At 40.3% G+C, this 12,246-nt stretch overlaps 1 protein-coding gene across 2 annotated transcripts in view; it reads left to right on the forward strand.

Annotated features, from left to right (window-relative positions):
- The window catches only part of RALBP1 (ralA binding protein 1), a 33,788-nt gene extending 23,478 nt beyond the window's left edge, over positions 1–10,310 (forward strand). The window contains exons 2-10 of one of the 2 annotated variants that reach the window (XM_071804244.1): positions 742–838; positions 1,118–1,576; positions 3,602–3,951; positions 5,361–5,522; positions 5,982–6,113; positions 6,681–6,788; positions 7,549–7,670; positions 8,085–8,208; positions 8,487–10,310. In XM_071804244.1, coding sequence (XP_071660345.1) covers positions 820–838; positions 1,118–1,576; positions 3,602–3,951; positions 5,361–5,522; positions 5,982–6,113; positions 6,681–6,788; positions 7,549–7,670; positions 8,085–8,208; positions 8,487–8,750 — 1,740 coding nt within the window. In that variant the 5' untranslated portion in view covers positions 742–819 and the 3' untranslated portion in view covers positions 8,751–10,310. The remainder of the gene's footprint in view (positions 1–741; positions 839–1,117; positions 1,577–3,601; positions 3,952–5,360; positions 5,523–5,981; positions 6,114–6,680; positions 6,789–7,548; positions 7,671–8,084; positions 8,209–8,486) is intronic. The other variant, XM_065830971.2, reaches the window with a different exon arrangement.
- Positions 10,311–12,246: the final 1,936 nt, after the last annotated feature.

Genomic DNA, 12,246 nt, shown 5'->3' on the forward strand with positions numbered 1-12,246 from the left:
TAATTGAAGGGGGTAGTTTTCCACCACCCAAAACTAGTGTTGATGTGGTCCCTCACTTGGGCAGAGGTGCTGCCTGTGGGTAGTGGAAGAGCCTCAAAGGGTCTGTGTGGTGAGGGCTTCACCTTGAAGCCAGTGCTGGCTGCCCTGGGGACCTGACTGCTGCAGGTGGTATGTGAAATGACCTCTTTGTTGACCAGGTTTTAGGCTTACTTTTCTTTTAATGGGGTACAGTCACAATCAATTGACTTCTTGGTTTGATTGTGTGTTGGTTTGGTTGGTTTTGTTTTTGTTTTGTAATCCACCTTTAAAGCTCTCCTTGCTCTTGCCTGCAGGATGGGCAGGGCTAGCTGCAGAGGCGTAGTTAGTAAAAACACAGGTGTACCTTTTAGAGGGCACTTGGTGTTTTGCTGCTGAAACAGGATACACCACCCAGGAACTTGTTTGATGCTTTTTAAGGCAAATACGGGGCTTCACTGACAGGTATTGTGCTAGTGTTACTGGAGTTGCTTTATTTGTCTAATGGAAAAGTGTGCTTGGGCTTTTTTGTTTGGTTTTTTTGGGTGTTTTATTTGAGGCTGAAACTTTATTAACTTTGTACTTATCTTAAAATTTGTAATATTCTGGAAATGAATTGGGGAGTTAAGTGGCTGAAATTTAGTTTGTTCTTAGCACAAGTTTGTGTAGAATGACGTGTATGTAGTAGATGATCCTTAACAGTGACTCTTATACTGTTGATTACAGGAACATAGAGAGAAGGTGCCAGACAGTTGTTTTTATTTTGCATTTCCTTGACTATTAGATGGGAAACTAGCCCATAAGATGGACATTGCCATTATGAGTAAGTATATGAAGTATTAATTGTTTAGATCGTTCAGGAGCTGTGTGGCTTATCTTTGATGCGATTATGCAACCTTGATTTAATCCTTCTCCACTTAATTGTGTAAAAACTCAATAAAACCTTCCGAGGAGTCAGGCAGGTGCTGTGTTTCAATTCATGCATCTTCTTCTCTCTCCTCCTTACATATTTGCTTCTTGTTCTCTCCCTGTTATGATGTGCTATCTGGAAACTAAACAGACTCACAGCTGTCCTCTTGCCTTCTCCTCCTTTGCCTAATAGCGGAAGGTTATGCTGCATTTCAAGAGGACAGTTCCGGTGATGAAGCTGAAAGTCCTTCAAAGTTGAAGCGGTCCAAGGGAATACATGTCTTCAAGAAACCCAGCTTTTCAAAAAAAAAGGAAAAGGATTTTAAAATAAAAGAGAAACCCAAAGATGAAAAACACAAGGAAGATAAGCATAAGGAAGACAAGCATAAAGAGAAGAAGTCAAAAGACTTAACTGCAGCAGATGTTGTAAAACAGTGGAAGGAGAAAAAGAAAAAGAAAAAGCCAATTCAGGAGACAGAGATACCTCAAGTGGATGTTCCAAGTCACAGGCCCGTGTTTGGCATTCCTTTGTCTGACGCGGTAGACAGGACCATGCTGTATGATGGCATCCGCCTACCAGCCGTTTTCCGTGAATGTATAGATTACGTAGAGAAGTATGGCATGAAATGTGAAGGCATCTACAGAGTTTCAGGTACTCTGGGCACGCTGACATGCAGATTCCTAAGGTCTTTACATGCAATTTTCTTACTATTTTACCATCTTCAACACCTAGAGACTCTGTTTGTAGCTGAATTAATTTTAATTATCCAAAAGATAATCAGGTAGCTAAAGTGAAGCATAGCTGTAGGTCTGAAGTACCAGAAAAGTTGCTAATATGGTGGGACTCCTTAATGGCAGTAAAAATACACTTGTTTTGGCCTTTTGTGATAGGATGGTAACAATGCATAAAATGTGTAAGTATGGCCAGCTTGTATTTTTTCACTTCTCCATTAGAAATACAATGCTAGTTGATTGCAAAAGCAAAGATGAGATACAACTATGTTATTACTTAAGCTTCCCACTAAGTTGCTTTTTCCAGTTACTTCCATTGTATTATTTTTTTCTTAAAACTTCTTTTCTTTGGGCAAATACACTAATAAGCAGAAAACGCAAGTTTCACTATTTAAACTTAGCAACAGCGGGCCAGTTAACCATGGTAGTTAAGTAACACCAGCTTGCATAAATGAAAATCAGTTTTAGTCACGTTCAACAAAACAGTCCCTTTATTTGTGAACTGCATCTGCAATATAACTTCTATAAGTATCTCTGTGGGTATGTTTAAGGGAGCAAGAACAAGTGAGAAAAGGAATTTGAGGAGAAGTATTTGGAACAAGTTGCCTAGCACTGTAAAACAGTAAGCAAATGATTGGAATGGCTTCATGAAGCTGTCTTCACGCTGTCGATCTACATGGTATTTGGTAGGCATGCATGAATACCGCAACAGCTTCAACAGTTTCTTTGTCTTGCCCATTGGAACATTCCGATTGTGTGGTTTTTTTCAACACATGATGCGTTGGGAATTTTCACACAAGGTGTGTTTTCTGTAAATCATTTGTGATGTTTGTACTTTCTAGGTGTAAACCAGTGCAACAGCACCCTCTTGTGTGTGTAAGGTTGTTTAAATGGAGAGCTCAGGGAGAGGATTGCAGTGATTTAACAACCTATCAGCTTTTTGTGATGACTAAACTCCTTGGACATGAAACTGGGCACATTTTACCTGGCCCTGACCATGGGCTGATTGCACCCAGTTTTGCTGGTTGTGTATGAGCCAAGCCATGGCAGCACATTGAGCTGATGTAACTCAAGTGCGTGTTTGAGCTTTAAGAATGAAATTTCCCTGAGTTTGAGGAGATTGGAATGCCACCGAGTTATAAAAACACTTTACAGAAAGTCTTGGCTGGGTTGAGTAATTGTGTAAACACACTTTTATTCATGCAGTGCCTCAAATCAGGAATCCTGTGTGAGATTCCTCCGCTGAGAAGGGCCAGCTGGAAATCTGGAAAGGAAAAAGTGTGGGTTTTGTTTTGACAGAGGAAAGCTGTTATAGGTAGAACTTGTTGCACAATATTTGAGTTGATAGCATATTTGCTACTTGGCTTAAGGCTGTATAACTGAACAGCCAGAAAGATGCTAAATGCAAATACATAATTGATCTTATGTTCCCCTGCCCTTCATCACCCTATTTTGTGTTCCTTGATGCGAGGAAATGCTGGCAGCAGTTCTGATTGAGAACTTCGGCACCACTGTGGTTTTGCTTTGTAGTAGTAGTCACTCTTTTAGAATCAGTGAACACATAATTTTGAGTACTTTTTTAGATATTAGGAAAAAGTTCTTTACGGAGAGGGTGGTGAAGCACTGGAACAAGCTGTCCAGAGAAGTGGTGGAGTCACCATCCCTGGAGGTGTTTAAAAGGTGTTTAGATGAGGTTCTTAGGGACATGGTTTAGTGCTAGAGTTAAGTTAGTTACAGTTGGACTTGATGGTCTCTTGCAACTGATACAATTGTATGATTCTATGAACTTTGTTACATGTGGATAACTTTTAAAAGGCCTTCCTCAATTAGCTTAAATCATAAGGAGAGGTGAAACAATTTCATTCCCCCCAAAAAAAATTTAAATATAACTATTACACATTTACAGTTGAAGATTTCTCTTAATTCTTGCTCTAAATATTTTAAGGAATAAAATCTAAAGTTGATGAGCTAAAAGCAGCCTATGATCGAGAAGAATCTCCCAACCTGGAAGAATATGAGCCCAATACAGTAGCCAGCTTGCTGAAGCAGTACCTACGAGAACTGCCTGAAAATTTGCTTACCAAAGAGCTAATGCCTCGCTTTGAAGATGCTTGTGGGAAGAGCACAGAAGCTGAGAAAGTTCAGGAATGCCAGAGGTTGCTGAAGGAGTTGCCAGAGTGTAACCATCTCCTGATTTCTTGGCTGATTGTGCACATGGACCATGTTATCGCAAAGGAACTGGAAACAAAAATGAACATCCAGAATATTTCTATAGTGCTCAGCCCTACTGTCCAGGTACGTGTACCACACAGCAAGTGTTAGAGCAGAACTGCAGCCTAAGGCAGACTTTATAGGAATTCTTTTGCAGGTGGGAATCAGGTATTGTCTGATACAGTAAAGCTAAATTACAACTTCTCTTTGTACCTCAGGAACCTAAAATGCTGGGAAAGGGGGAACAAAAGACATTCTGAACGTGAGCTTGCATACTGCGGGTCTGATACTTGAATTCTTATGAGAGTGTTACAAAGATGCTCTCAGTATTTTATTTCTGTCGTGAACAGAAGGAATTTAATGTTGAATTTGCTCAATAATTCATGCAGATACACAATTTCTGTGAGCTTTATATTCAGTGACAATTTAGTGAAGACTGTATTGTTGCTTGATTTTAATATCAAGCCGATGAACCCCATCCTGCAAATAGATCTTCCTGGTGCAGCAGTGGCTTCGGTACAGTGACTTTGGTGGCTGCAGTCAAATGGCTGGGGAAGAACAACTGACTTGGTTTTCCAGTAAGATTTTGTGGTTTCTGGATTAATTCCTTAATAAACATCTTGGAAATATTTAAATACAGCTCAGAATTAGTCCTGTGCGTAATGGAAACATGGTGTTATTGGGTGTGGGTCTTCTAGAAGGAAACGCACACTTTAGAAAAGCTTGGCTTTATAATTAAGAGTCTAGGTGGAGACTCAGTAGCAAAAGGGCTGCGTATTTGTGGCTGTTTTGCTGTGCCAGGCACTTTCTAGCTAAAGAAGCAACAATTACTGTAAAACAATGCAGGCCCCATCACGTTTTGTTGTGAAGTAGATTTTAGCAATTAAAATACAGGTAGTGACAGAACACTCATCTTTCAGAGTAAATTTTTGAATTTTAATGGAAGATATTATATCAAAATAAATACTTGCTTCTGTTTTGTATTAAAACAAGGAGTACAGTAGCAGCTTCTTTCCAACTACTTTTTCTACTATATTAAATAAGCTGAGAGTTGCAGAAAATAGTTACAGGTTGGAGGAGGAGAGAGAATGTACCAGCAAGCAGCCATAAGACATTATGGTTGGTGTTCCCTCTTACCTGTTGCTGTCACTAACAACCTTTACATGCCTAAAGATATTTTCATCACTGGTAGATACAGAAATGTATTATAATTGTGGTAAGTTAACATGTGAAAATTCTGAGTTTAGTATAAAAATGCCTCAGAAACACAGGTAAGAGAGAGAGTGAAGTCATTCCATGAGTTCAGCACTGGGTCATCTAAAGTATCATTTTAAATTCAGATTTTAATCTCTTGGGGCAAACTAACAGGACTGCGACTCACCGAAAGCCATACTAAAAGCTGCGTGTTTCTGGAGAAAGATACTGCGCTTTGCAGATAAAGATGATGTGAATAAATCAGCTTAACCAATATTTTGTCTGGCCTTTCTTTGCAGATCAGCAACCGTGTCCTGTATGTATTTTTCACACACGTTCAGGAGTTCTTTGGGAATGTGACCCTGAAGCAGGTGACAAAACCCCTTCGCTGGTCAAATATGGCAACAATGCCAGCGCTTCCAGAAACACAAGAAAGCATCAAAGAAGAAATCAGGCGGCAGGTTGGCATTTACTTTACTGTTTTCATGTTTATCTTTGCCCTGACTTCTGTACGTTCAGTAGTAAATTCTCATAAGCTTGTAACATACTCTCTAATTCCACCACAATCGTCCTGTCAGTGGACACCACTGGACAGAGACTGGTGATATTCCTGCCCATTTCATGTTTGGAAAGTTTGTATGGTCTTGTGATGATAATAGCTGTGCCTTTCATGGATTGCTTTGCTATGATCTTTGATATTTTTATCATGGGAGAAAGGTTAGGAGAACGTGTTAAAAAGTGTGGATTCTTTAGTATTGCTCTTCAGTTGGTTCTAGATCAGGTGCTGAATGTAAGTTAACACTTGATGTTGGTCGACACGTAACATCAAGCCGGTTGCCACAAAACCAAAAAGATTTTTCTTTTCAGTCTGCCCTGCTGTGATATGGTAATGACACTAATTTCTTTGGCAATATTTCTAGGAGTTCCTGCTGAACTGTTTACACAGGGACTTGCAGGCAGGGATAAAAGACTTATCCAAAGAAGAGAGACTCTGGGAGGTGCAAAGAATTTTAACGGCTCTTAAGAGGAAACTAAGAGAAGCTAAGAGACAGGTGGGTAACTTTGCTATATATTGGCCAAACACCTAAATCACAGATCCCTAATTTCTGACAGTGCAGAGGCACACAGATCAAACCATGTTTTGTTCTTTTTACTGCAGATTTTTTTAGTCTTAACTTTACACATCTGACAAGCAATTGCATTTTCTAGTTAGCTGGCTCTCCCTAGGGACAGCAAGATCTTTGCACTCCTTCACAGCTGTCTACAAAAAACAAACAAACAAAAACAACAACAACAAAAACCAAACCAAAACAAAAGAGTATTATTAAAAGCTTAAGTGTTTGATAGAGCACGTATTCATTATATGCTTAAAACAATGTGTCCTGGAGTACCAAGGGGAATTTCTGGAGGACTCAAGGTTAACAAACGTCTGAAGCATTTGTTTTTTTCCAAGTGTTGTATGTCCCAGAGAATAGAGAGACCTTGCTGAAAACTTTCAAGACGACTGAGATGGTGATCCTAAATTTGGAAGATAACATGTTAAAAAAACCTCTCTTTTTATAGTAAATAGAATGACTGGAGAAACTGTCCTTTTCAAAGTTGTTCTCCTTCTCTGGCAGGAGTGTGAAACAAAGATTGCACAAGAAATTGCCAGCCTTTCCAAGGAGGATGTCTCCAAAGAAGAAATGAATGAGAATGAAGAAGTTATAAATATTCTACTTGCACAGGTAGGTGGCAGGCACTTACCTGGTTGTCTGCTGGTATTTTCTTGTTCCTTATCTTTCAGAAAAATTAAATACACTTTTGTTCTTTCTAATGCAGTGGGAGGTTTAAGGCTTAAAGGGGTCTCTCAGTCCATTAAAATACAGGGCTTTGTTTTAATTGTAAATAAAGTAGGGAAGCAACGCTGACTGCAGGCGTGAACCCAATGCTGAGTTAGACCCTTGCTAACAGCAGAAAGGAGACACCATTTAACAATAAAGGCTACTTCTTTTTTTTTAATGTACTCAGAAAGCATTTCCAAATCTAACCAATTCTAATGCCATTAACTACTCTCCTGCTGATCAAAGGAAGTAAAGCAACTACTTTGGCTTTTTTGCCCTGCTTTGCTTCCCTCAGTAACTTTGATCTTCTCTCCACTATACTTTGCTCCTTGAACATTCATCTTCAAAGACATATTTTATAATTCGGTTTTTCTAGTTATTTTACTGGTCAGCCAGAGCTTTTCCCTGTGATTCAAGGAAACAGGCAGCCAAATGTGCCAGAATTTGGTGCATCTCCACAACTATTCAGTACAGCGATTGTCTTGAGGATTGAAGAACAGACACTGGTTTTGAACTTAGATTTGCTTTGAGGTCTTGATGAATCAAGGCAGGCATGTTAACCACTTCTTCTGAAAGTATTTCAGAGAACAGCATCATCTGATACTGCTCGTGTTCCTGTAGAACATAAAGTTAAGGCTTTAAGTGAACTCATTTATCATTGCAGGAGAACGAGATTTTAACAGAACAAGAAGAACTACTGGCCATGGAGCAGTTTCTGCGGAGGCAGATTGCCTCAGAAAAGGAAGAAATAGATCGCCTCCGAGCAGAAATAGCTGAAATACAAAGGTAAAAGCGACACTGCTCACATCAGAGCCCCTGCCAGGAGAGCACTCTTTGCTTAGAAGTACATATATGCTCTTCTGAAACAATACTCTAAATTACACTTAAAAGCTCACCTTATGAACAGCACGTTTGAAATCTGCCTTTCTTAATTGAAATCTTAGCAACTTTGGACCTCTTAGGATAAATTCTGAGTATAACAATGGAATTAGCATCTAAAGGAAACTAGACCCTGTGCACTAAAAAAATCCCCCCTGGGAAATCACCGGTTTACTAAATTAAGCTTTGAAAATAAATCTTGGTTTTGTTTTTAAAACCACTGCAGATTATTCAGTGGCTGTAAGTTGACTCTTTTATACTGCTCTAGTTCTGGCAGATGTGGGGAAGCGTTTGAATCAGAGTTTGTCATTGGTCTTTCAGTCGCCAGCAGCACGGCCGAAGTGAAACCGAGGAGTATTCTTCCGAGAGTGAAAGTGAGAGTGAAGATGAGGAGGAACTGCAGGTCATCCTGGAAGATTTGCAGAGGCAGAATGAGGAACTGGAGGTAAGATTTGCATCTTCGTATTAATTGGTGCTCTTCTCCTCAGTGGTTACTTGATTTAGTCTGTGCAGAGACATTTGCACACGTGCAGACTGGTACTTTTGCATCCATTTCACGTAGGCATAAAACCCACATGCTGTTCTAAAATCACTGTAGTGTGCACGTCCACATTGCTGCCTGGGTTAGCAGCAAAGCTTCACTGTGCAGGGCTAAGTGGCCGCCCTCACTACAGCAGTTCTTTGTCGGAAGAAGCCCTGACATTTGTTTTCCTTACTTAAAAGATAAAGAACAACCACCTGAACCAAGCGATTCATGAGGAGCGAGAGGCCATCATCGAACTGCGGGTACAGCTTCGGCTGCTGCAGCGAGCGAAATCGGAGCAGCAGGTGCAGGAAGAAGAGGAGCCAGAAAAACGCGGGGGTGTTCCTCAGCAGCAAAGAGACACTGTCCTGGAGACAAAAGCAGCCAAAGAGCAGCCAAAAGCAAGCAAGGAGCAGCAAGTCAAGCCATCGCCAAGTAAAGACAGGAAAGAAACTCCCATTTGATCAGGCTCCTTGGATATGCATAAAATCAACTGAACGGTGCGAATTACTGTAATTTGAGTCAAACTGCACAAATTATTGCTGGCTGTGTACATTCTGTAAAGAAACTTCTAAGCCCTGGAGACTTTTGTCTCTAACACTTGTGGCTTCTACTCATCAGACTCAGGTTTGTTTGCAGAGGCCAGAAGAGTTTTCCAGTTAGTATCAGATTATTTCAAGACTGGTTTTCTTCAGGTGATTTAAAATAATTCAGTAACAGTTTTATTTTAAACCAAAATCATTCTTTACATTCATTGGAGCAGAATTGGAAGATCTCATTTTCAGTAAATAAACAAAAACTCACCCACATTTACTAATTATTTGCCTTGTGAATCTATTCATCCTCATTCACCATTAATTATTTCTGCTTATTAACCTAGTCACTTCTTGCTTGTGCCTTTGATACCTTTCTGATGCAGAATATATACAAGGGAGCTTTAAATTTATTCTGGGTTGGCTGAAAAGTTGGGAGACTGCGGGGTATCGCGTTTACCTAACATGCCCTTAAGCTTCATTTTTGTCTGAGATGTACTGAATAAATGTAAAAACTTGAGAGATGTTATTTATGTCCCTGTATGATGGAAATATTCATCAAGAGCTGTTCATGTCTTTTAGCGACACAGGTAATCCATTTGCTTGTTTATAAACCGCCATCATCATACCTGTTTATGACAGGCTGTGTTCACACTGCTGCCAGATAAGCCACCAGCTTTTTCTTCAGCCATTTAAAATGTTTGGGTCCCTCGGAGAAAGCCACTGACAGCTGCTTTAGGCAGGGATGGGGATGGGTTACGTCACTTACTATCAAGCTGTCTGACCAAGCAATACAGCATTTCCCTCTGCAGAAATGCAAGTCACTCGTGCTTTCCAAATAAGCCTGAAGAACACCACCAATGGGAGGCACCTAATCTAACAAACAGCAATAGCCTCTTTTGTGGTGGTGTTCAAAAAGAAACAACCACCACCTGGGACTTGCTTTTGGTTTGGCTGGTTTACTGCTTCTACCCATCGAAAGCCTCCAGCTATTTAAGGGCCATTTAATGTTTCAGATGCTCACCCATGGGTTCAGACATAGGCAGCAAACTCCACAGCGTGCAGATAGGCTATCTTATTTTTTAATCTGGATATTTATTTTCAGCACCTGTTGGATGTGGTTATATTCTTTAATCTATTGCACTGTTGTGAATCATTGGCCATGATTTGATTTTTGTACAAATAATGCTTTGATATGTTATAGAAAACAGCATAGTATTTTTTTAAAATTTGGAAAAAAAGTTTATAAACACAGAAAAATGTGGTCAGATGACAAATGTAAACTAAAGCATTCTCCCTTGCCTTCGTTACATACATTTTATATTTGCTGGCAATATTTAAACTTTTTTGTTGTTGTTTGATTCACACTAATTCCTATTGAATTGTCGTGGATTTTTCTAATGTTCTTCAGACAAATCTCTTAATATTGGTTAACTTTTATTTTGTTAGGATCGTATTTATCAAGCAAATAAATTCAACAGCCATTTGAAAGCAGTTTCTAATTTATCTACTTCGTAATGTATAATATCCTTTTCTAATGCAAACAATAGTTATTCTTCTTGGGCAGCTACTTGCAGTTTGAGAAGTTTATATGAAAAAATAAATTCAGGCTTTCTAAATAGCTCTTCTCTGAAAGAACACTCTGTGCATTTGAGTGTCAGAAAGCTTCCATAACTCAGCTGAATCAAGTTTAGCTTGATCAAATTAAAGATTTTGAGACTTTCCTTCTCTGTTACTACTAGAGATTTCAGCTGCAAAGGTAAAAACGTCTTATTTATTCACATTATTACTTCCAACACATGATCAGTGTTCTTTCTCCTGGAACCTTACAATGCAGTTCAAGTGTGGCACCACTGGTGTCTGAAATGGAGGTGTGATTGCTGCTCCTGCAGTAGTCCAGCAACTGTAACCAGAAATTCAGTTTCAAAACACCTGAAAGATGTTTCTTTTAAATTTTCTTTCACATTCTTTCGAATGATACATCCAGTGATAAATACAGTTATTGATAAGACTCCTGCAGTTTAAATTGTATCAGTCAACGCTGGTCAAATCAGACCCACGCCAACGACTGCCCCTTGTCAGAGCACTGGGGGATGTCGAGCCTCAGGCCCCTACCCTGCCCTGCCCAGGGGCCAGGGCACAGCCACTGCTCCTCCTGCCCCCCTAACCTCTGCCAAGGGGTTTGGCTGTCCCCAAATGCCCTAGCAGCAACACTACCCCAACGCTTGGGGTGCTCGTGGTGAAAAAGCCTCGCTAGCAAAGGCTGCGTGCAGCAGTTGCAAATAATTAGCTGAAAAAGCCACAGCTAATCTCAAATAAAGTCACGAATAATTACAAGACAATAATCTGAGCATGTTGTTCAGATCACTTCATAAGCTGCCTTATGCAACCCAAGTGTCCTACAGTGAAATCTGTGAGATGCAGCGCTCACGTCATTGCCCACAATGGCACCAAAAAGGCCCGCACAGCAGGCCACCTTCGTGGAGTCCATACACATCCTGAATATCCAATTTATCTAAATTAAAGTGTCATTTAAATGGACTGACTTACTTAAAATAAGACTCCTCCCAACAACTGCAGCTTTTGTGTGCAGAGTGCGGCACCAGACCCTCTGACAGACTCTTTGGACAAGACATCAGACCGACTTACCTTTACTGAAATGAAGAAACAGGCCTGCAGCGTTCATTCTAGTGTGCTGGACTTTGTCATGAAAGTTTTGTTGCTGTGGCCCGTCTGGTTTCCTCTTGTAAGTTTAAGTGAAGTGTTTCCACTGCAGAGCATTACTCCAGAGAAAGGAGGGGGAATGGTGGGATGGGACAACTACATTCCTCACTTGATCTTATAGTCCTTTTCAACACAAGCCTAGAACAGATTTTGTCAGATCAGTCAGTCAGAAACCCAAAGGAGCAAGAAGCACCATATAAACAAGTCACCGGACTCCAGTGCCAACCTGAATCAGGACACAAAGTGGTTTTCACCAGCAACAGGCTACTTTCATCTAACTGGAAACATGACAGCTTTTATATGCATAACTTGCTCAAATACAATGGAACAATGAGCCAACTTCGGCCATCTGGCATACCAAGTGGGTTTTTTTTTCTTCCCAATAAAGTCTTTTTACTCTGAAAAAAAAGCAGCCTGAAGTAAACTGTTACTGCCTGAAAGGGTGCAGGTCTTTTATTGCAAGATAAGGGAAGAAAAAAGACAAAACCATGAGCAGTACTCCTCTCAGATCACATCCCTGCTACAAGTCTGAAAACATCAGCTTGTGTCCGAACACCTTGCAAGATTCCAGGCAGCTTTCCAGACTTCCTGGGCTCTGCGTTGCCCACCCCAGGTTTCCAAGGCTGACTCAGCTTCATTCTTACGGAAGCAGAAGGTGCCTGTTCTGATTCCGACAGGTTTCCTCCCCAGTGCATTGAGGTAC

This window comes from Patagioenas fasciata, chromosome 2 (genome assembly GCF_037038585.1).
Source record: "Patagioenas fasciata isolate bPatFas1 chromosome 2, bPatFas1.hap1, whole genome shotgun sequence".
NCBI lineage: Eukaryota > Metazoa > Chordata > Aves > Columbiformes > Columbidae > Patagioenas > Patagioenas fasciata.